Source organism: Gopherus flavomarginatus, chromosome 1, assembly GCF_025201925.1.
Source record: "Gopherus flavomarginatus isolate rGopFla2 chromosome 1, rGopFla2.mat.asm, whole genome shotgun sequence".
Lineage (NCBI taxonomy): Eukaryota > Metazoa > Chordata > Testudines > Testudinidae > Gopherus > Gopherus flavomarginatus.
In genome coordinates this window covers 26,650,349-26,673,772 of record NC_066617.1, presented here as the reverse complement: position 1 = coordinate 26,673,772, position 23,424 = coordinate 26,650,349, and the positions used below count along the sequence as shown (strand labels likewise).

Sequence of the window (23,424 nt, the reverse complement as noted above, 5' to 3'; positions counted from 1 at the left end):
TGTTTTGGTGGCCTATAGTTAAAGATTGGAACTTGTGCCAACGTGAGTAATTTTCACTGTTGGTACATGCTCCAGTTTGTCTAATTTAGCTTCAAAATCACTATAAACATATCAAGAATAGAGAGGAAGTGCTCAATGGGAACTCTGGTGAATTATTACTGGGGACCAGGTTCCAACCACCACTATTACTAATATGAAAGAGACCCATGTTAGCCATCCTTCCAATTCTGGATGAAAAACATTTGGGGAAAAAATATGACATTTGACCTAGAAAATTGTAAATTGGCAGTGTACTAGCTATACAGGGGGCCAGCACAAACACAGAGAAAATACTTCTAATAAAAATAGTATCACTTTAAGTCATCGTAACCAAATTCTACCCAGAAGTCTTGTTAAACAGGTTTACCCCTTTGATTTATGTTAAGAGATAAAAACAGATATTTAAAAACAAAGTATAGTTTTACCACTGATGTTCCTTTTATCTGTGGTATTTTTCACTATTTAACTCTATGGCAAATTGTTAATTTATATCCCTAAAAATGTTGTATGTTTCTTCCTTATATGCTTTTTCCTTACTATAACTAGCTTACTTATGGAAGTATCTTTAAAATACAATATTATTTACAGCAGAGGAAGAATTAATTAATTTGTCTTATATATGGTGACCTCATCATTTTAGCATTTGCCTGTGTTGAACTGTTTGAGTCTGGTTTGCTCGGCTGCTGTGTCTGCAGTTGATTATTTAGGACCCCAGCCTTATGGGAGCAGTCATTTTGTTTTTATAATTAACACTATAGATACCTGCATGTCTGCTAAGTTCCAGACTGTATTTTGCCTTTTCTGTCTTACCATGAATACTTCCCAGTAGAATATCACCAGCTGCTGAAGACAGAAATGAAGATTCTGCATAAAGATATTTGGTTTTCAACAAACCATCTTCAGTAGAAATTTTGATGGATGTTCCCTGTAGTTTCTCTATATTCACACTCTGTAAGAGAAACGAGCTGAAATAAGCACCATGGAAATATGCCAGCTCTCTTTGAGAGGCAACAGAACTACATGACATGCATTTACCCAGATACAAAACACAAGTGGAGTGTCAGATCTCAGCTAGAAGCTACGCAACACACAAAATAAATCATCATATTCTGCACTTCCATTCAAGGACTTTAAAGCACTTTAGAAGCATAAACCGAATTAATCTTTACGTGGAAAGGAAATATTATTACACCCATTTTACAGGTGGAGAACCTGAGGCAGAGAGGTTTAAAGGATTTTTAAAGGCAACACAAGAGAGTCTGTGGCACAACCAACAATAAGGTTCCAGTCCTGTGTGTTACTCACATGACTCCAAACAAGGGGAGTTAAAGATCTCAGCCAGAATGTACAAAATGAAGTAAGTTTAATCTGTTTCAAAAATAAGTTACAGAATATGATCAAAATTAATAACTGAGGGTTAGTGATCTTGAGACAGACTTTTGCAGATATTTAAGAGATGAAGTTAAAATGACGTGCTTTCATAGGAAGTAGTGTACTGTGAACAACACCATACCAACACTATACATAAAACATAATATGAACATTGTTCCTCTTGCCCCATGTGGGTTTGAAGGTTCTGTTCTGTTGTTTACTCAGACTTTTCACTGCCTCACTTTGTGAACGACACATGAAAAACTGATAAAAGACAGCCAGAGCAAAGTAATATCATTATTAGTAGTTGTTGTATTACTGTCGCGCGAGTCCTAATCCATAGATCAGGACCCCAAGCTAAGCAGAGCCTTAAAGGTGAAAGCACAGGGTTTAAATCCAACATGGCTGGAATTTGAAGGTATCATCTTGGACAGACTGGAGGGGTACAGAGTGGGAGTAAGTAGAACTTGGCCTTTGTGCTAATAGTCAGACTTGTAACTATTTGGACATACATAGTAGGAGATGCATTCTCATGTGATTACAAAGAAAAGAATTAAATTCGTATAGATTCATAGATTATAATGTCAGAAGGACCACTAAGATCATCTAGACTGATCTCCTGTATGAAATAGACCACAAGATTCCCTAAATTAATTCCTGTTTGAACTAGAGCACAACTTTTAGAAACACATCCAATTTTGATTTTAAAATTGCCAGTGATGGAAATCCACCACAATCCTTGGTAAATTGTTCCAATGGTTACTTCACTGTTAAAAATTTGCACCTTATCTCCAGTCTGAATGTCTCTAACTCCAACCTCCAGCCATTGGATCATGTTATACTTTTCTCTGCTAGACTGAAGTGTCAATTATCAAATTTTTGTTCCAGATCTGGGTGCTTATAGACTGTGATCAAATCTCCTTTTAACCTTCTCTTTGTTAAACTATAGTAGAACCTCAGAGTTACGAACACCTCAGGAATGGAGGTTGTTCATAATTCTGAAATGTTCGTAACTCTGTGAACAAAACGTTATGGTTGTTCTTTCAAAAGTTTACAACTGAACATGATGTAATACAGCTTTGAAACTTTACTATGAAGAAGAAAAATGCTGTCCCCTCCCCCCCCTTTTTTTTTTTTTTACTAGTTTACATTTAACATAGTACTGTACTGTATTTGCTTTTTCATTTTTTATTTTTTTTTGGTCTCTGCTGCTGCCTGATTGTGTACTTCCAGTTCCAAATGAGGTGTGCGGTTGACTGGTCAGTTCATCATTCTGGTATTCATAACTCTGAGGTTCTATTCTAAATTGACTGAGCTTCCTTAAGGCTTTCACTATAAATAGTGTTTTCCTATCCTTTAATCATTATCGTGGCTCTTCTCTGAACCCTCTCCAATTTATCAGCATCCTTCCTGTATTGTTGACATCAGAACTGGACACAGTATTCCAGTAGTCACACGAGTGCTAAATACAAAAGTAATATAACCTCCCTACTTATACTACATATTCCTCTGTTTTTATACAGCCAAGGATCGCAGTAGATTTTTTGGCCCCAGCATCAGACTGGAAGCTCACATTCAGCTGATTATCCACCATGACCCCCAAGACTTTATGAAGTTGCTGCTTCCTAGGCAAGAGTCCTCCATCCTGCAAGTATAGCCTACCCGTTTTGTTCCTAGAAATATAAATTTACATTTGGCCATATTAAAATGCATATTGTTTACTTGGGCCCAATTTACCAAGCGATCCAATACTTACAAGTTCAGCATGATTTGTTTTGTAATTATATAATAATTCAAGTTACACGGCTGTTCAGCATGTTTTAAATTTGCCAGCTTTGCCTCTTTCCTTAACGAAATGTATTGTGTAAAATCATTATCCATCCTATGAAATGATTTACAGCCTTGTGGTATACATCAGCTCATCTTAAAATCCACTTTGGCATTTTAATGCTATCTTCGCCTTATAAGATGAACAAATGCATGAGAAAAACCAATCTCCCATCCCATACAATCCTCTGAAAAGGATGTGATGTAGAAAAGTTCTTACAAATATAAGGACGTGTCATCAAACTCTTCTGCCTAAGGTTCTCTACCTCTCTAACCCACTATTGAGCTTACAGACAACTAAGTTTGGGAGTGAAATCCACGCTCTCATTACAGCCCCTTTATTCCACATAAAACAGCCAAACCAGCATATAGGTGTCTTAAGAGCCCTGTACCTCACTGGGGGTACTGCAAAGGTACACGCACAGTGGAAGACCGCTCTTGAGAACACCCTTACAAGCGCTGACATAGGGGCATGCTGGGAGCAGGGATGGTGTCAGGGTCACAGCACTGCAGAGATTTTGGGCCACATTGGAACCCACAGGGCAATGGGGAGGCTGCCTTAGCCCTGGGTCCTAAATTAAGTTATGTAAGGGGCCTCTCTAACCCCCAGAGAACCTAGGATTAGGAGGGCACAAAGATGGTTTATAGCTTAGGCTTTAGAGGCATAGGCCAGACTCTAACCCTATATTTCATATACAGTGCACAGCTGGAGTGATATTTGGTCTCAGACCTCATATAATTCAATAACGTTCATAGATTGCTGCCAACTTCTGAAAAGTCATTTAAATATCATTTTATTTACAACTAAACTGCTCTACTGCAATCAAGATTCCATGTATTCAGCAATTCCATAGCTGTGGCAGTTGCCACACAAACCAACATGTCCCTCAAAATTATGTTCCAGAATTTAAGCTTTCATTTTTAAAAAGGTTGAGGGAGAGATTTTCAAAGGCACAACTGGCAGTTAGGTACCCAACTCAGATGGAAAGTGAATGGAAGTTCGGTGCCTAACTGCTCTTTATGCCTCTGAAAACTCTCCCTCTAAGGCCTTGTCCCTGCTACACAATTTTGTCAACAAAAGTCAGCTTTCATTGACAAAACAGTGGAGGTGTACACATTGAAATGCAACTCCCACCGATGTAATTCCCGTGCTGTGCTGACATAATAAAACCACCTCGACAAAAGGCACAGGGCTTTTTGTGACATAGTTAGAGTGACACAGCTTCAATGTAGACACTGTGTTTTTGTATGTCACCCTAACTGGCCTCCAGGAGGTGTCCCACAATGCCCACCCTGACCGGTCTGGTCAACAGTTTGAACTCCTTTGCCCTGAAGGCACATATGTATGTGCCCCTCTGCCTTTTAAGGGCCTGGGAATTTTTGAAATTCCTCTTCCTGTTTACTCGGCCTGGACAGTTCACACAGCATCTTCCTAGCTGATCATGCTGGCTTTCTGCAACAGACGTGCTTCCCCATGGAATACACCGGAGCTGCTGGATCACACTGGGTCTATGGGAAGAGGAGGCTATACAGTTGCAGCTTTGCTCTAGGCTTAGGAGCTTTGATTCCTATGGGCTGATTGCTAGCGGCATGCAGGAGAAGGGGCACAAAAGGGACATGCAGCAGGGCCATGCTAAAATCAAGGAGCTGAGGCAGGCGTGCCAGAAGGCAAGGGAGGCCAGCCGTTGCTCTGGTGCAGCACTGAAGACATGCCGCTTCTACAAGTAACTGCACGCCATCCTTGGTGGCAACCTCATCTCTACCGCCAATAGCCCAGTGGATACTTCAAGTGGACTAGAGGCAGTGGCCAGCGCAGTCAACTCTGAGGATGAAGTGTAGATGAGGAAATGGAGTTGGAGGATGAGGTGAAACACACAACAGGGTGATCTGGTAGCACGGCGAGTTAGGACCTCTTTTTGACTCCAGAGGGGTATAGCCAGTCCCAGCACTCTGGCATATCTGAAGCAGGGGACACGAGCATGGGTAAGCATACATTTTGCTTTGATACTTCATGGTGAGAGGTGATTGAGCTCTCATGTATTTTGTTATATGGTAAAGGACAGATAAGGGAAAGAAATTAACAACAGAGCATATACAGATATACAGCAGGGGGCTGGCAGAAAAGATGTTAATGTAGACCGGGAGGTCACAGGAAACCTCCATAGAGATCTCTACGAAACTTTCCTGCAGCTATTCTGCAATCTTCTATTGAAGATTCCTTGGCAGAGCTGCCTTGTTTCTCCCCACACTGTGGGAAAATTTGCTTCACCAACTGGTAATCATTTCTGCAGGGACCAGAGCAGCACAGTCAAGCAGCATATGGAGCTAGTCTGAAGCCATATGGCATGCAGGAGATGCACCCTTGCATCCTGGGTTACCCTCAGGAGTGAGAGATCAGGTCTGATTACCCATCTGTGGAAAAGGGTACCAATATTCAGAATAGTCTCCCTAGGTGCTGGTAGGAATTCCCTTTGCAGACCACCCAGGCCCTTGTTACCTTCTTGACCATTCCCCCTTCCCACCCTGCTGACTGGACATATTTAAGAGTAGGTTAGATAAATGTCTATCAGGGATGGTCTAGACAGTATTTGGTCCTGCCATGAAAGCAGGGGACTGGACTCGATGACCTCTCGAGGTCCTTTCCTGTCTTAGAGTCTATGAATCTATGAACTCACCATGTTTGGGACTCGTGCTGAGCTGTGTGCTAGCCAAGGGACAGTGAGAAAGAGGCGCAACTTTTGTGATTTCACAGGCATGAGCACACTCACAATACAGAATCTGTTCATTGTTTCTTTGGCTTCTGCAGATGTACCCTTGAGGACCCACCCCTCCACACTGGCAGAGCACCTCCATCAGATAAGGTGATGAACCTGTTTCAAGAAGTGCTGAAGTCAACAGATACAGCAGATAGCGAAGTAAGAGCATGGAGGGAGACAATGAAAGACTCAGGCTGGATAGCCTGGACAGGACAGTGGATGATTAAGCTACTGGAGGACCACAGAGAGATGCTCAAGTCCCTCATTAGGCTGCAGTCAGAGCACATCCATGCACAAGTCCCTCTACAGCCAATACAGAACTCCATTACATGCCCTCCCCAAACACCCCCCCCACATTCCATGCATATTCTCGGTCCCTCGCAGTACCCCTTGCATTCCACCCCTAGAGACTGGTTGCAGAATAAAAGCTGGAGTTACACACAGCTCTGAGAGACAAATTGCAAGACTGCTCCTCATTTCCATGTCCCTGTTTGAAGAAATATTTGTGTTTTGTTCTGCTATTAAACTTTATTCTTTTATACAAATTGACTTTGTATTTGTGTCATACACACATTAGTTGATGCTAACATTCAAACACAGTGGCTATTGTCAGGAATATTTGCTCAGTACAATTAACACTCAGGAAGCAAGCACTACAGGGGTCCTTCAGGGAGCCAAATAAACATTGCCTGGCTTCATATAAAGACACATTCCTAGGAATCATTGTCAAAATGTTCCTTCAAAGCCTCCCTGATTCAAATAGCACCCTGCTGTGCCCTTCTAATTGCCCTGTATCTGGCTGCTCAAACTCAGCAGCCGGCCAATCAACTCAACCCTCCACCTCTGGGGAAACTTTTCTCCCTTCGCTTTGCAAATATTCTACAGAATACAGCAGGCTGCAAGGACCATAGGAATACTTTCCTCACCAAGGTCTAACCTGCCCAAAAGGCAGTCCAACAACCTTTTAATCTGCCAAAAGCACATCCAACGGTTATTTGGCACCTGCTGAGCCAGTTGTTGAAGCACTACTTGCTGCTGTTTAGGTTCCCGGTGTAAGGCTTCATGAGCCATGGGAGCAAGGGATAGGCAGGTCCCTCAGGATCACTATGGGCATTTCCACATCCCCTACTGGAAGCTTCTGGTCTGGAAAGAAAGTCCCAGCTTGCAGCTTTCCACACAGTCCAGTGCTTCTAAAGATGTGTGCATCATGGACCTTCCCTGACCACCCCATATTGATGTCAGTGAAACAGCCCCAGTGATCTACCAGTGCCTGCAAGATCATGTAGAAGTAGCCCTTTCAGTTGATGTTCTCCTTCTCAAGATGGTCTGGGGTCAAAAGAAGGATATGTCTTCCATCTATTGCCCCGCTGCAGTTAGGGAATCCCAAAGCCTTGAAGCCATCAAGTATTTCCTAAACGTTATGAAGAGTCAGTTCTTTGTAGGAGGCGGCGATTAACGGCCCTGCACATTTGCATCACCACAATCCCCACGGTGGATTTTCCACCTACAAACTGATTTGCGACTGACAGGGAGCAGTCTGGAGTTGACAGTTTCCACACAGCACTTGCCACTCGCTTCTCCATTCTGGTGTCCTTATGCTGCAGTGTTGGGGCGAGCTCCCCACACAGTTCCAGGAAGGTGGATTTGCGCATCCAAAAGTTCTGCAGCCACTGCTCGTCATCCCCTACATTCATCACGATGCAATCCCACCACGTGATGCTTGTTTTTCGAGCCCAGTACTGACAGTCCACCGTGTGCAGCTGCCCCGGGAATGTCAGCAGCAATCTTGATTTCTTTCTTTACATGGCACACAGCAGGGCAGGCACCACTGATTCATTTTCTGTTTCATAGCTTATGAAATACAGGAGGACTAGTCACGTTGTGTTCATAATGCTCATCACCAGACTGGTCAGCAGTGCAGGATCCATGCTTTCAGGCAGAGGTGATGGCAGGTGCTGTCAAACCTTAGTCCCAGATTTGGACCTTAGCGTCCAAAATATGGGGGTTAGCATTGAAAACCTCCAAGCTTAGTTACCAGCTTGGACCTGGTACTTGCTGCCACCACCCAAAAAATTAGAGTGTTTTGGGGCACTCTGGTCCCCCTGAAAAACCTTCCCTGGGAACCCCAAGACCCAAATCCCTTGAGTCTCACAACAAAGGGAAATAATCCTTTTTCCCTTCCCCCCCCCCCAGGTGCTCCTGGAGAGATACACAGACACAAGCTCTGTGAATCCAAACAGAGTGACTCCCCCTCTCCGTTCCCAGTCCTGGAAACAAAAGCACTTTCCTCTTCACCCAGAGGGAATGCAAAATCAGGCTAGCAAATCCAACACACACAGATCTCCCCCTGATTTCTTCCTCCCACCAATTCCCTGGTGAGTACAGACTCAATTTCCCTGAAATTTCCCAGAAAAGAAAACTCCAACAGGTCTTAAAAGAAAGCTTTATATAAAAAAGAAAGAAAAAATACATACAAATGGTCTCTCTGTATTAAGGTGACAAAATACAGGGTCAATTGCTTAAAAGAATATTGAATAAACAGCCTTATTCAAAAAGAATACAAATCAAAGCACTCCAGCACTTATATTCATGCAAATACCAAAGAAAAGAAACCATATAACTTACTATCTGATCTCTTTGTCCTTACACTTAGAAACAGAAGATTAGAAAACAGAAACTACTTCTCCAAAGCTCAGAGAAAGCAGGCAGACAGACAAAAGACTCAGACACAAACTTCCCTCCACCCAGAGTTGAAAAAAATCCGGTTTCCTGATTGGTCCTCTGGTCAGGTGCTTCAGTTGAAAGAGACATTAACCCTTAGCTACCTGTTTATGACACGCCCCCCAAATTGCAGACAGTGGGGAAGCTCACTGGCGGCGATTTCCTTCTAGAACTTTAAAATAAACAGATTACTACAACACATGCACCTTTACATATACTACTAAGTGTACAACTAACAGACTTCTACATTTTAAGAACACTTTTTAACTACTGAATTCTGGGAAACTCTCACGGGACAGAGCATCAGCAACTTTGTTAGAAGCTCCTGTGATGTGTTGAATTTCAAAATCAAAATCTTGGAGAGCTAAACTCCAACGAAGAAGTTTCTTGTTGTTCCCCTTGGCAGTATGAAGCCACTTTAGTGCAGCATGGTCAGTTTGTAGTTGGAACCGCCGTCCCCAAACATATGGGCGTAGCTTTTCCAGGGCGTACACAATGGCATAGCATTCCTTTTCACTGACTGACCAGTGACTTTCCCTCTCAGACAGTTTCTTGCTGAGAAACACGACAGGATGGAAGTTGTGATCTGTTGCTTCCTGCATGAGCACTGCTCCTATACCACGCTCAGATGCATCTGTGGTTACTAGGAATGGCTTGTCAAAGTTCGGGGCCCTGAGCACAGGGTCAGACATGAACATCGCCTTAAGCTGGGTAAAGGCCTTTTGACACTCATCAGTCCACTTAACTGCATTTGGCTGGGTCTTTTTGGTCAGGTCGGTCAATGGGGCAGCGATTTGGCTGTAGTGTGGTACAAATCGCCTGTAGTATCCGGCCAAGCCTAAGAAGGATTGGACCTGCTTCTTGGACCGTGGGACAGGCCACTTTTGGATAGCATCCACCTTGGCCTGTAGGAGGTTTATGGTTCCTCGACCCACCTGGTGCCCCAGGTAAGTCACTCTGTTTTGGCCTATTTGACACTTTTTGGCCTTAACAGTTAGTCCGGCCTGCCTGATGCGCTCAAAGACCTTTTCCAGGTGTAGTAGGTGTTCGGGCCAGGAGTCTGAAAAAATGGCCACATCATCGAGGTAGGCAACTGCAAATTCTCCCAGTCCAGCTAGTAGACCATCTACCAGCCTCTGGAAGGTGGCGGGTGCATTTCGAAGGCCGAAAGGAAGGACATTGAATTCATACACCCCCGCATGGGTGACGAATGCTGACCTCTCCTTGGCAGGTTCATCTAGCGGTACTTGCCAGTACCCCTTGGTTAAGTCTATTGTAGAGATGAACTGGGCACGTCCCAACTTCTCCAGTAGCTCATCGGTGCGTGGCACTGGATAGTTGTCCGGACGAGTTACCGCATTTAGCTTACGGTAGTCCACGCAAAAGCGTATTTCCCCATCTGGTTTGGGTACCAGAACCACTGGAGATGCCCAGGCACTGGTAGATGAGTGGATTATACCCATCTGTAGCATGTGCTGGATCTCCCGTTCTATAGCAGCTTGGGCATGAGGAGACACCCGGTAGGGTGGGGTTCTGATTGGGTGAGCATTACCTGTATCAATGGAGTGGTATGCCCGTTCAGTCCGTCCTGGGGTGGCTGAGAACAATGGGGCGAAGCTAGTGCACAGCTCCTTGATTTGTCGCCGCTGCAGACGTTCCAGGGTGGTTGAGAGGTTCACCTCTTCCACGCCACCGTCTTTTTTCCCGTCGTAGTAGACACCGTCAGGCCACTCAGCCTCATCTCCCTGGACTGTAAACTGACAAACCTGTAAGTCTCTGGAATAGAAAGGCTTGAGAGAATTAACATGGTACACTTTAGGCTTTAGTGAGGAATTGGGAAATGCTATGAGGTAGTTTACAGTTCCCAGGCGCTCTTGGACCGTGAATGGCCCTTCCCATGATGCTTCCATCTTATGGGCCTGTTGCGCCTTCAAGACCATAACCTGGTCTCCTACCTTGAAGGAACGTTCTCTGGCATGTCTGTCATACCAGGCCTTTTGCTCTTCTTGAGCATCCTTTAGGTTCTCTCTAGCAAGGGCTAAAGAGTGTCGGAGGGTGCTTTGAAGGTTGCTTACAAAGTCCAGAATGTTAGTTCCTGGAGAAGGCGTAAACCCCTCCCATTGCTGCTTCACCAACTGTAATGGTCCCTTAACCTTGTGACCATACACAAGTTCAAATGGTGAAAACCCTAAACTGGGATGTGGTACAGCCCTGTAGGCAAACAGCAACTGCTGCAACACTAGGTCCCAATTATTGGAGAATTCGTTGATGAATTTTTGTATCATGGCCCCCAAAGTTCCATTGAACCTTTCCACCAGGCCATTGGTTTGATGGTGGTACGGGGTGGCAACCAAGTGATTCACCCCATGAGTTTCCCACAGTTTTTCCATGGTCCCTGCCAGGAAATTAGACCCTGAATCTGGAAGGATGTCGGAGGGCCAACCTACCCTGGCAAAGATGTCTGTTAGGGCCAGGCACACAGTGTTAGCCCTGGTGTTGCCTAGAGCGACTGCTTCTGGCCATCGGGTAGCAAAGTCCACTAAAGTCAGTACGTACCGCTTTCCTCTGGGTGTCTTTTTTGGGAAAGGACCCAGAATATCCACAGCTACTCGCTGAAATGGGACCTTGATTATGGGGAGTGGCTGGAGAGGGGCCTTGACCTGGTCTTGAGGCTTTCCCACTCTTTGGCATACCTCACAAGACCGGACATACTTGGCAACGTCCTTGCCCATCCCCTCCCAGTGGAAGGACTTCCCCAACCGGTCCTTGGTTCTGTTCACCCCAGCATGGCCACTGGGATGATCATGGGCTAAGCTTAAGAGCTTCCCCCGGTACTTAGTTGGAACCACCAACTGTTTTTGCGGCTGCCATTCTCCCCGGTGTCCACCAGAAAGAATTTCCTTGTATAAAAGTCCTTGGTCTATAACAAACCGGGATCGATTAGAAGAGCTGAGAGGCGGTGGGGTGCTCCTTGCCGCCACCCAAGCTTTCTGAAGGCTGTCATCTGCTTCCTGCTCAGTCTGGAACTGTTCCCTTGAGGCTGGGGTCACCAGTTCTTCCTCAGACTGTGGACTTGGGCTTGGTCCCTCTGGAAGCAATGTAGGTGATGGGGTTGTTTCCGGTGCTGGTGAACCGCTCTCCGCCTGAGGGTATTTCAGGCTCTGGCTGAGCCTTTTGGGTATGGCTGTCTGTTGCTTCTGCCAGTTGTGGCTCGCTGGCGCCCTCTGGCGTTGAGTTTGAAGATAGGGTTGCAATTGCTGGTGCTGGTTGCTGTTCCAGTTCTGGGCCTGGGACTGGAAGTGCTGTGGCTGTTTCAGTGGTTGGCCTGGAATCCGGGTCCACTACCTCTGTCTGGGTCTCTGGTAACCCAGACGGGGCGTCTGTGGACGGTTCAGGAACAGGAATGGGTCTGGAAGCTTGCCTGGTTTGGCTACGTGTAACCATTCCCACTCTCTTGGCCCGCCTCACCTGGTTGGCCAAGTCTTCCCCCAGTAGCATGGGGATAGGATAATTGTCATAGACTGCAAAAGTCCACATTCCTGACCAGCCTTTGTACTGGACAGGCAGTTGAGAGTTGTAGGCAAGTCTACAGCTTTTGACATGAAGGGGTAAATTGTAACTTTGGCCTTTGGGTTGATGAATTTGGGGTCAACGAAGGATTGGTGGATAGCTGACACTTGTGCCCCCGTGTCTCTCCACGCAGTAACCTTCTTTCCGCCCACTCTCAAATTTTCCCTTCGCTCCAAGGGTATTTGAGAGGCATCCGGGCCTGGGGATCTTTGGTGTGATGGTGGTGTAATGAATTGCACTCGCATGGTGTTCTTGGGACAGTTGGCCTTGATATGTCCCAGTTCATTACACTTAAAGCATCTTCCATCTGATGGGTCACTGGGCCGAGGTGAGTTACTGGAGACTGGTGAGGTGGAAGAGTAGGGTGTCTGTGGCTTTACTTGGGTGGTATGTGGGGTCTTTGGCTGTCCTCGGTTGTAGGGTTTATGGTCGGTGTGCCCCCTGGGGTAATCGTTCCCCTTGACAGTAGCTTTCTTGCTTTCTGCCACTTCCATCCATTTGGCTCCAATCTCCCCCGCCTCAGCGAGATCTTTGGGTTTTCCATCTTGTATGTACCGTGTGATGTCTTCAGGAACACCATCCAAGAACTGCTCCATTTGTATGAGGAGGTGCAGTTCTTCCAAGGTTTTAACATTGTGTCCTGATATCCAGGCCTCATAATTTTTTGCAACGTAGTAGGCGTGTTTGGGAAATGACACATCTGGTTTCCACTTTTGGGTTCTGAAGCGCCGACGGGCATGATCTGGGGTTATCCCCATTCTGTATCTGGCCTTGGTTTGAAAAAGTTTATAGTCATTCATTTGCTGCTTAGGCATTTCAGCTGCCACTTCTGCTAAAGGTCCACTGAGCTGTGACCTCAATTCTACCATGTACTGGTCTTCGGGGATGCTGTACCCAAGACAGGCTCTTTCAAAATTTTCCAAGAAGGCCTCGGTGTCATCACCTGCCTTGTAGGTGGGAAATTTCCTATGCTGTGGAGCAATAATTGGCGCCGGGTTGTTAGGGTTGGCTGGCACATGCAGCCCAGCTTTTGCCAAGTCCAGTTCATGTTTTCTCTGTTTTTCCTTCTCTTCATTTTCTTTTTGTTGTTTTTTCCATTTCTTTTTGTTGTTTTTCCATGTCTCGGCGGTGGGCCGCCTCTTCTTCTGCTTGTTTCCTTCGGTGGGCCACCTCTTCTTCTTCTAGTTTTCTTTTGTGTGCTGCCTCTTTGGCTGCCTGTTCTCTTTGGTAGGCTGCCAGTTTGATGCTTTCTTCATTTTCTTTCAGCTCCATCTCTTTTTGTTTTATTTCTAGTTCCTGTTTGTGTTTTTCCATCTCTCGCCTGTGTTCAGCTTCTTTGATTTGTTCTTTGGCCTCAATTTTTGCCTTAGAAGTCATGGTTCCTGTTTTCTTGTGTTGGGGTGCCCTCCGGTGTTTATCTTCAGAACTGCAGGTTCTCTGTTGCCTCCTGAAGTCTGCCTAGCAACAGTGCCTTTAGCTAATCTTCAATGTTAAGTAAACCTGAAAAACCACTTTATGTGCATGTATATAGTGCTGGTAATGACTCTCAATGGGAGAGCTATTGCATGACAAAAGACCTGTAACAGCTCCTAAATGGCTTCTTGCTTAATATGCAAGCCACAAACTGCCAGAGAGAGCAGAAAAAAAAATTCTCTCTGGTTTCTTTTTAAAACCAAACTCTCTCTGCTAAAAAGTCCCCAGCAGAGAAAAGAAAAATATACTATTCCTACTGGCTTCTGGATTCTATCTCACCACTGCACACCATGTCAAACCTTAGTCCCAGATTTGGACCTTAGCATCCAAAATATGGGGGTTAGCATTGAAAACCTCCAAGCTTAGTTACCAGCTTGGACCTGGTACTTGCTGCCACCACCCAAAAAATTAGAGTGTTTTGGGGCACTCTGGTCCCCCTGAAAAACCTTCCCTGGGGACCCCAAGACCCAAATCCCTTGAGTCTCACAACAAAGGGAAATAATCCTTTTTCCCTTCCCCCCCCCCCCAGGTGCTCCTGGAGAGATACACAGACACAAGCTCTGTGAATCCAAACAGAGTGACTCCCCCTCTCCGTTCCCAGTCCTGGAAACAAAAGCACTTTCCTCTTCACCCAGAGGGAATGCAAAATCAGGCTAGCAAATCCAACACACACAGATCTCCCCCTGATTTCTTCCTCCCACCAATTCCCTGGTGAGTACAGACTCAATTTCCCTGAAATTTCCCAGAAAAGAAAACTCCAACAGGTCTTAAAAGAAAGCTTTATATAAAAAAGAAAGAAAAAATACATACAAATGGTCTCTCTGTATTAAGGTGACAAAATACAGGGTCAATTGCTTAAAAGAATATTGAATAAACAGCCTTATTCAAAAAGAATACAAATCAAAGCACTCCAGCACTTATATTCATGCAAATACCAAAGAAAAGAAACCATATAACTTACTATCTGATCTCTTTGTCCTTACACTTAGAAACAGAAGATTAGAAAGCAGAAACTACTTCTCCAAAGCTCAGAGAAAGCAGGCAGACAGACAAAAGACTCAGACACAAACTTCCCTCCACCCAGAGTTGAAAAAAATCCGGTTTCCTGATTGGTCCTGGGGTCAGGTGCTTCAGGTGAAAGAGACATTAACCCTTAGCTATCTGTTTATGACAGGTGCACAGTTTACAAGGGCTGTTAAAAAACGTCACGAAACTAAGTTGGAAGCCCATGAAATGATGAGACAAAACAAACTGCATCATGGGATGGTAAGCACACCCCCATGATGCATCGCAATCCATTCCCAGAGCTCCCAGAGCTCGGTGAGTTGCACAGTGGGATAGCTTCCCACGATGCAATGCTCTCTATCAGTGCAAGAGCATTGACTGTGGACATGCTCCGCCAATGCAAAGAAAATTGTGTGGACGTGCACAACTGATGTAATTAAAGCACCTTATGATCATTGATTTAACTTAAGTCAACTTAACTCTGTAGAGTAGATGTGGCCTTAGTTTCTTCTTGTTGCAGTGCTAGTGTAGCCAAGGCAATGGTGGCTCTTGGCATTTTAAGCATCAGGTCATCAAGACCTACTCAGAACAGAATTAGATGTCATGTTGTTTAAAATGTTGGTGACCCCCTGGAGCCCCATCTATATTAGTGAAGCCATCATTGGTACTATCAGTGGAACGGAAATATAGGCAGCAAAATTCTAGCAAAAACACATTTAGTGTAGATACAGCCTAAGTGTAAAGCTGCAGAGCTGCTTTCCTGAATACACAAAGAAAGCCTGAAACAATAGTTCTGAGAGGCGTGAAATTCCCCATTTATCCTCATGGGGTATTAACTCTGGCTCCTGCTGATGACAAATTTAAATATTAACATCATTAACAATTTCACCGCTTAACATTTTTATCAGTGATAGACAGCTAATGTGCTTATTTGTTACTGGATGCAATGGTTGCTATTGAGGTGAAGTGCAATGAGGCAGCTAGTTACTATTGAAAGTTACTGAGGTGAGGAATGAGCATTTCAAGGCACCTCAAAATTCTAAAATCACCTCAGATCTCGCCCACAAGTGCATGCCCACAAAAGCAGGATACACAGTTAAGACACATACTGTAAACAGAGGAAGATGGGTAAAACAGGGGGCTCCTCACTGTGACTATTTTTAATATTGAATTGTTTATCTTTTATGGATTTTTGGCAGAATCTGAATGGTTTGGTTTTGTTAAGTGTTATAGAAGACCCTACAAGTGTAGACTAGCCAATGACTTCCCACCGAAATAAGTGTTTTCACCAATCAATCCACCAGAAATTCTTGGGGAATTCCATTCGTTCTGGGGAAGATCAGAACATAAGAATGGTCATACTGGGTCAGACCAATGATCCATCTAGCCTAGTATGCTGTCTTCTGACAGTGGCCAGTGCCACTTTCTTCAGAGGAAATGAACAGAACAGTGCAATTATCAAGTGATCCATCCCCTGTCGTCCATTTCCAGTTTCTGGGAGTCAGAGGTATAGGGACACCTAGAGCATGGGGTTGTGTCCCTTTCCATCTTCGCTAGTAGCCGCTGATGCACTTATCCTCCATGAACACATCTAAGTCTTTTTTGAACTCAGTTATACTTTTTAGATGCATTACTTCAGCCTTGCAAAACTCATTTTACCTAAATGCACAGGGTCATTAGTTTTCTTTAGGTGGGCAAGTAAAATATCATTAGTTCATTCATCAGTATAGTAAATAGGAGTGAGTAGATTTTGTGACTGGGCAAGTTTTCATGACAAGTTTGCAATAGTGCATTAATTTCCAAGTCTCAATAAAAAATACTTGAAGTAAGAAGCAAACTATATTTTCTTTCTTATGTATTTATTTATTTTTGCTCTCATTCTTTGTTTTATAAGCACCTTGACTATTTCTTACTTTTCTTCATTTTGTCTAGTGTTTTAGAAAACAACTCCCTTTGTGGCTGAAATCTTGGGTGTCCAATTTCAGCCCAGAAGAAATTATAGAGCATAGCTAGAAACCCCACACATTTCGGGTTTATAATGGAAATGCTGACAAACCCATAACTACATAATGACGACTACCACTAATGGAACAAAAACGTAACAACAGCACACATTGCAGATATAATGCAGCCTGATTACTAACAGAAACTGCTATTTGAGAAAAGCCTAATATCACACTCTAAAAACTGACTGTCCAAATACTGCATTACTTTGTAGATAAACATTATGGGACAAATTCTGTTCCAAGTGCCACGGCTGTAAATTCAAAGTTACTCCAATGATCTATATAAAGATACTGTGGATTTATAAAGGTGTTACTGAGAGCAGAGTAGTCCTTAACTATATTACATAAATTATTATGGGCTTTTAGCAAAGTACATTTCCAAATATTAAAAGCTGTATGAAATTTATTTGAATGTTTTATTGCTTCAAAAAATCACATTTTAGCAGAACATTTATATTAAAAAATAGTAATATTTCTAAGGTTAAAATGCATCCATTACATTAGAGTATCTTTAGATAGGCTGTACTTTTGTATTACAATACAAATGTCACATTCTAATACGTGAAATACTTATGTGTCTGATTCTGATCTGACACTGGCTTTACACTGTTGCAACTCCATAGCTAAATTCTACTCTCGGTAAAATCAGGGCAAATTTGGAGTAACTCCACTCAATTCATGGATGTAAATGAGAGTAGATTATGACAAAATGACTTACTCATGTTAATCCTAATTTACACCAACATATACGAGAAGAGAGCCAAAGCTAGTATGTTGTAAAACAAGTGAATCTGCTTTGACATATGGCCCCTTACATTACTCTGAGTCCTGGTCTACACTACGCGTTTAAACCAATTTTAGCAGTGTTAAACTGATTTAACGCTGTACTCGTCCACACTACAAGGTCCTTTATATTGATATAAAGGGCTCTTTAAATCGGTTTCTGTACTTCTCCCGGACGAGAGGAGTAGCGCTAAAATCGGTATTACCATATCGGATTAGGGTTAGTGTGGCCGCAAATCGACAGTATTGGCCTCTGGGCGGTATCTCACAGTGCACCACTGTGACCACTCTGGACAGCAATCTGAACTCGAATGCAGTGGCCAGGTAAACAGGAAAAGCCCCGCGAACTTTTGATTTTCATTTCCTGTTTGCCCAGTGTGGAGCTCTGATCAGCACGGGTGGCAATGCAGTCCCAAATCCAAAAAGAGCTCCAGCATGGACCGTACGGGAGATACTGAATCTGATTGCTGTATGGGGAGACAAGTCTGTTCTATCAAAGCTCCGTTACAGAAGATGAAATGACAAAGCGTTTGAAAAAAAAATCTACAGGCTACACAGTGCTGTGTGACAAGCGTAATGGGAAGCCAGAGACTCAAATGGAGGGAGGGAGGGGGTACTGAGGACTCCAGTTATCCCACAGTCCCCAGCAGTCTCTGAAAAGTATTTGCATTCTTGGCTGAGCTCCCAATGCCTGTAGGTTCAAACACATTGTCTGGCGTGGTTCAGGGAATAGCTCATCAATTTACTCCCCCCACCCCATGTGAAAGAAAAGGGAAAGAAATCGTTTCTTGACTTCTTTCAATGTCACCCTATGTCTACTGAATGCTGCTGGTAGACGCGATGCTGCAGCAGTGAAGAGCAGTATCCACTCCTGTCCCCTGCCTGGTGGCAGACGGTGCAGTAGGACTGGTAACCGTCCTTGTTATCAACCCGTGAGTGCTCCTGGCTGGCTTCAGGTGAGGCTGGCCGGGGGCGCCTGGGTGAAAATAGGAATGATTCTCGGTCATTCCCAGTACATGGTATAGAACGGCTGGTAACCGTCTTCATCATAGCAACTGGGGCTGAGCTCCATCAGCCCCCTCCCTTTCCTGTGTAAAGAAAAGCTTCTGTCCTGCCTGGACTGTCATAGCAGCGGCATGCTGGGCTTCTCTCCCCCGCACTGCTTAATGTCCTGCCTGGACTGTCATAGCACCGGGAGGCTGCCTCCCCCTCATTTTATGTCACTAAAAACTCAGTGTTTCTTATTCCTGCATTCTTTATTACTTCTTCACACAGATGGAGGGAACACTGCCATGGTAGCCCAGGAAGTTTGGGGGAGGAGGGAAGCAACGGGTGGGGTTGTTGCAGTGGCACCCCCTAGAATGACATGTAGCTCATCATTTCTGCGGGATCTGACACGGGGCAGCTGTGCTCTCTGATACATTGGTTCTCTCGTACACTTGCCCCATATTCTAGGCAGGACTGACTCTATTTTTAGAAACCATAAAGGGGGATTGACTCGGGGAATCATTCCCAGTTTTGCCTTTGCGCCCCCAGCCAACCTCAGCCAGGAGCACCCATGATAGTAGCAGACAGCACAGAATGACAGATAACCGTCATCTCATTGCCAATTTACACCGGCAGCAGACGGTACAGAACGACTGATAACCGTCTCTGCTATCATGCAAAAGCAAATGAATGCTGCTGTGTAGCGCTGGAGTATCGCCTATGTCCGCTGCACCCACTACACATACGGTGACTGTAAAAAAAAAAAAAAAAGCTGAACGGGCTCCATGGTTGCCGTGCTATGGCGTCTGCCAGGGCAATCCAGGGAAAAAGGGCGCGAAATGATTGTCTGCCGTTGCTTTCCCGGAGGAAGGAATGACTGACGACATTTACCCAGAACCACCCGCGATAATGATTTTTGCCCCATCAGCCACTGGGCTCTCAACCCAGAATTCTAAGGGGCCGGGGAGACTACGGGAACTATGGGATAGCTACGGAATAGCTACCCACAGTGCAATGCTCGGAAATCGACGCTAGCCTCGGACCATGGACGCACACCGCCGAATTAATATGCTTAGTGTGGCCGCATGCACTCGACTTTATACAATCTGTTTTATAAAACCGGTTTATGTAAAATTGGAATAATCCTGTAGTGTAGACATACCCTGAATCTTACTTAACATGAAAAAGCAAAGGCCCCTCAGATTAGGCCCAAGGTCAAGTCACACGCTTCCTCCAGATGACTGTATGCTAAAAGGTCAGGCGGGGGTAGCATAGTCAGAGGAATTCTCAGCTGTCTAGTTAGGACAGCTTTAGAGTCCCTTTGCACCACTGAAGCAGGGGCCCAGATCTGGTCCAAGGAATGGTAGCTGTAGAGAATACTCTTATCTCTCTTACCATTAAGAAAGGCAAATGAAGCACAGTGGCATGAAACTCGCCTTATGATGCCATCTGCTGGAAAATATGAATTACTTCTACCTTAAAACTGGTTTGTATTATCCACACTCTTCAGTTTACATTGTATGATTAGTATTACCATTGAATAATTAGATTACATACTCTCATTCAGCACTGGTATTTTACCCTAACAACTACCCAGATATACACAAACCATTTTCTGCTTTAGTTTTGTTGACCTTACCGTCCTGAAATTATTAGATGTGATTAAAATCCATTGCACACTATCTTGTACACAATTTTTGTTAAAACGTTATGGCCAACATGTTTAAACTTGGTTGCCCTAGAGTTAGGCAGCTAAATCCATATTAAAGAATGTAAATAAATCAACTGATTCAGAGACGCTTAACTCTCATTAACTTTAGTGTTAGCTGTGGGTGTTCAGTACTTTTGAATATCAAGTCACTCTTAATTGGGAACTTAAGTATGGATTTAGATGACTATTTCAGGCACCCATATTTAAAAATTTTGGACAATTTAATCCTAATGTAAGGAGTCATAGCTAAGCTGGAACTGATAGAGTTGCATCTACTTATTCCATAGTTAATTTGTTCCTATGGTAGAATAAAAGGAGAATGATTTTTATTTATTAACAAAAATTAGCATTTAAATCTACTATGGTAGAATTCATATTTATAGATTGACCTCACGTGCAAAATTTAAAATGAAGCAAGTTAAACAGTCAAAGATACAAAAAGTAGTCTTGTCAGCAAGATACCAGATTTGAATCTTAGTTTAGTAATTTAACTGACATACTTTATAAAAAAGACAAAATAAGAAATCTTGAGTTCCAGTCTCTGATCTCTCCACAAGTGAGAGAGGATTTCTTCATTATTATTATTTGTATTGGTGTAGTGACTAGACCCCCCAGTCAGGACTGGGGCTCCACTGTGCTAGACAATGTACATATATAAGAAAAAGACAGTTCTTGCCCTGAAGAGCTAACAGTCTAAGGGCTTGTCTACATGGTGCATTAGAATTTATATCCCTCTGGTGTGGACTAATGTGCACTAGCACAGTGGCTTTCAACCTTTCCAGACTACTGTACCCCTTTCAGGAGTCTGATGTGTCTTGTGTACACCCAAGTTACACCTCAATTAAAAACTACTTGCTTACAAAATCAGCCCGAAAAATACAAAAGTGTTTAAAAAATAGGACACTATTACTGAAAAATTGCTTACTTTCTTATTCTTACCATATAATTATAAAATAAATCAAGTGGAATATGAATATTGTACTTACATTTCAGTGTACAGTATACAGAGCAGTATAAATGGTCATTGTATGAAATTTTACTTTGTACTGACTTCACTAGTGCTTTTTATGTGGCCGGTTGTAAAACTAGGTAAACATCTAGATGAGTTTATGTACCCCCTGAAAAACGTCTGTGCACCCCCCAGGGGTACGTGCGCCCCTGGTTGAGAACCACTGCACTAGCATCACTATCTGGCCTGTGTGGACACTACTAGCAGTCAGTAAAAGTTCCCTAGTGTGTTTGAATGTAATCCTGTTTCAAACAGACTACAGTACATTAACATACACTAGGGAACTTTCAGCGCACATCAGCTGGGTACATACAGGCCAGATAGTGCGCAATATGTTAGTGTGCATTAGAATTTACATCCCTGTGGTGTGGACTAATGCACTGTGTGGACTAGCCATATGAAAAAGACAACGACCAGATAGAGGGTAGACCAGGTAAGAATGAGATGAAGATTAGCTGATCAGAATCAAGTTGCGGTACATAAACATTTCTCAGCATTTACCTACTTTACATCAGACAACTTGAATTATAAACATAACAATCCCCAAAAGTGAAGACTTCACTTTTTGCTTACACTTTTCTCTGCTGCATGAATATCTGCATTTCCATGAAGAGTTCCCAGACAGATCACTTTGCCTCCTTTAGTTCGTACATGGATTTTATGACTCTGAAAAATAAATTAAATATATGTATCAAAATAGTTTAGTTTCAGATTCTGTTTATCTTTGGTTTTTTCAAACTCCACTGTTCAAATCACTCTAAATCTGCAAACCTCAGCAATTCCACTTATTGAGCTTCTTCTGGAAAACTGCCAAGTGCGCTAAGTAATTTTGAAGTAGACATCTTTCCACTGTGGCTAAAACCAAATTCATTTTTGTTTATGATTCAAAATATACACAAGTGGATTCACTCTGCCCAGTTCTCTTCTTATGAAAGCAAATATTTTAGAGCCAAATGGTATCACTAACTTAAACATGGAAATAATAACATAAGGCAACATGATTTTACTTTTTTAATACCAATAATTTCACAATATTTTGTGGTTCATCCCACTTGAAATCCTGTAATGCGAGGTTTCCAATAATACCAAGCTTGTGTTAAAATGTTACGTCATTGTACAGATATCAAGCCTTAAAAAGTCACTTGGTAATTTTAATTGATAGAAGTTGGGTAATTTTTGCCCCAAGTCCCAAAACCTACCACTACCAAGTTTTACCAGTTTCACTTTCTATTGGAAAATACTAGCCAGGAGAGCGAGACCAGTAAAATGCTCAGCGTATTAGGGGGAGGCAGCTGAGGGTCTACAGCTTGAGAACAAATAAGTCTTCAGCAAAAGTGGGTGTAAATATCTTTCATATTTGTGACCCTCTTTTCTCTTACCCCTTCCTCAGAAATTGATATGATCACTCCACTTACTCAGCAGCTTTAAGGACACACAGCTTCTCCTGAGATGCAAGTGTCACTATGTAATATCTTACTAGGGCGTGTGAAAGACTCACCAAGACTTCTTACCCTCCTCTCTACAAATCATGCATTTTTGGCTACCAACCTGACCAGAAAGCATATCTAAAAGGTAGCTTTATATGTTAACAGTTTCTGAAACACATACTAAAGGCATGCAAAGGAAAGGAAATATGTTTGGTTAACAAATTCAGGCTATTATACCATGTTTATTTCATTCTTTACAGTAGAACCAATGGATGGTTGAAACAATCACCTGCAGAAAATAGGAAATCTGAATGCAGAAAGGTAATATTTAAAGAGGATGGGCTTTGGGGTTTATTTGCATTGCATCCTGGGACCTAGATGAAGTAGGACTTTAACCTGGATGTGCAGATTATTATATAGGGACTATATACTGCAGTTTTTACTCAGACCAAACTCTCCTGCATATTAGATACAAAACAATTTAGAGCAAAGAGGAACAGTGCCAATGCTCTGTAATTAAACAAAACAATGTATTTCACATTTCTATTTTCCTAAAAGAAACTAACTTAAAATAAAAGTTCAGCAATTCAAATAAGATTACATTAACATCTGGTGCTTGTACCCCCTTTTCAGAAATATTTGGAGCTATTTGGCTGCAGCACAGAACCAACATGAAACAGAAGACAGTGATTCAGGAATAATGTCAGAAAGAAGGGAAGATAAAGTAAATAAACTTCTG

At 43.3% G+C, this 23,424-nt stretch overlaps 1 protein-coding gene across 2 annotated transcripts in view; it reads right to left on the bottom strand.

Annotated features, from left to right (window-relative positions):
- Positions 1 to 23,424, bottom strand: part of FAM185A (family with sequence similarity 185 member A) — an 87,018-nt gene that overhangs the window by 48,571 nt on the left and 15,023 nt on the right. For both annotated transcript variants that reach the window (XM_050936953.1, XM_050936954.1), the window contains exons 3-4: positions 21,832 to 21,924; positions 850 to 988 (exon numbers count right to left, since the gene is read on the bottom strand). In XM_050936953.1, the coding sequence (XP_050792910.1) occupies positions 850 to 988; positions 21,832 to 21,924 (232 nt within the window). The remainder of the gene's footprint in view (positions 1 to 849; positions 989 to 21,831; positions 21,925 to 23,424) is intronic.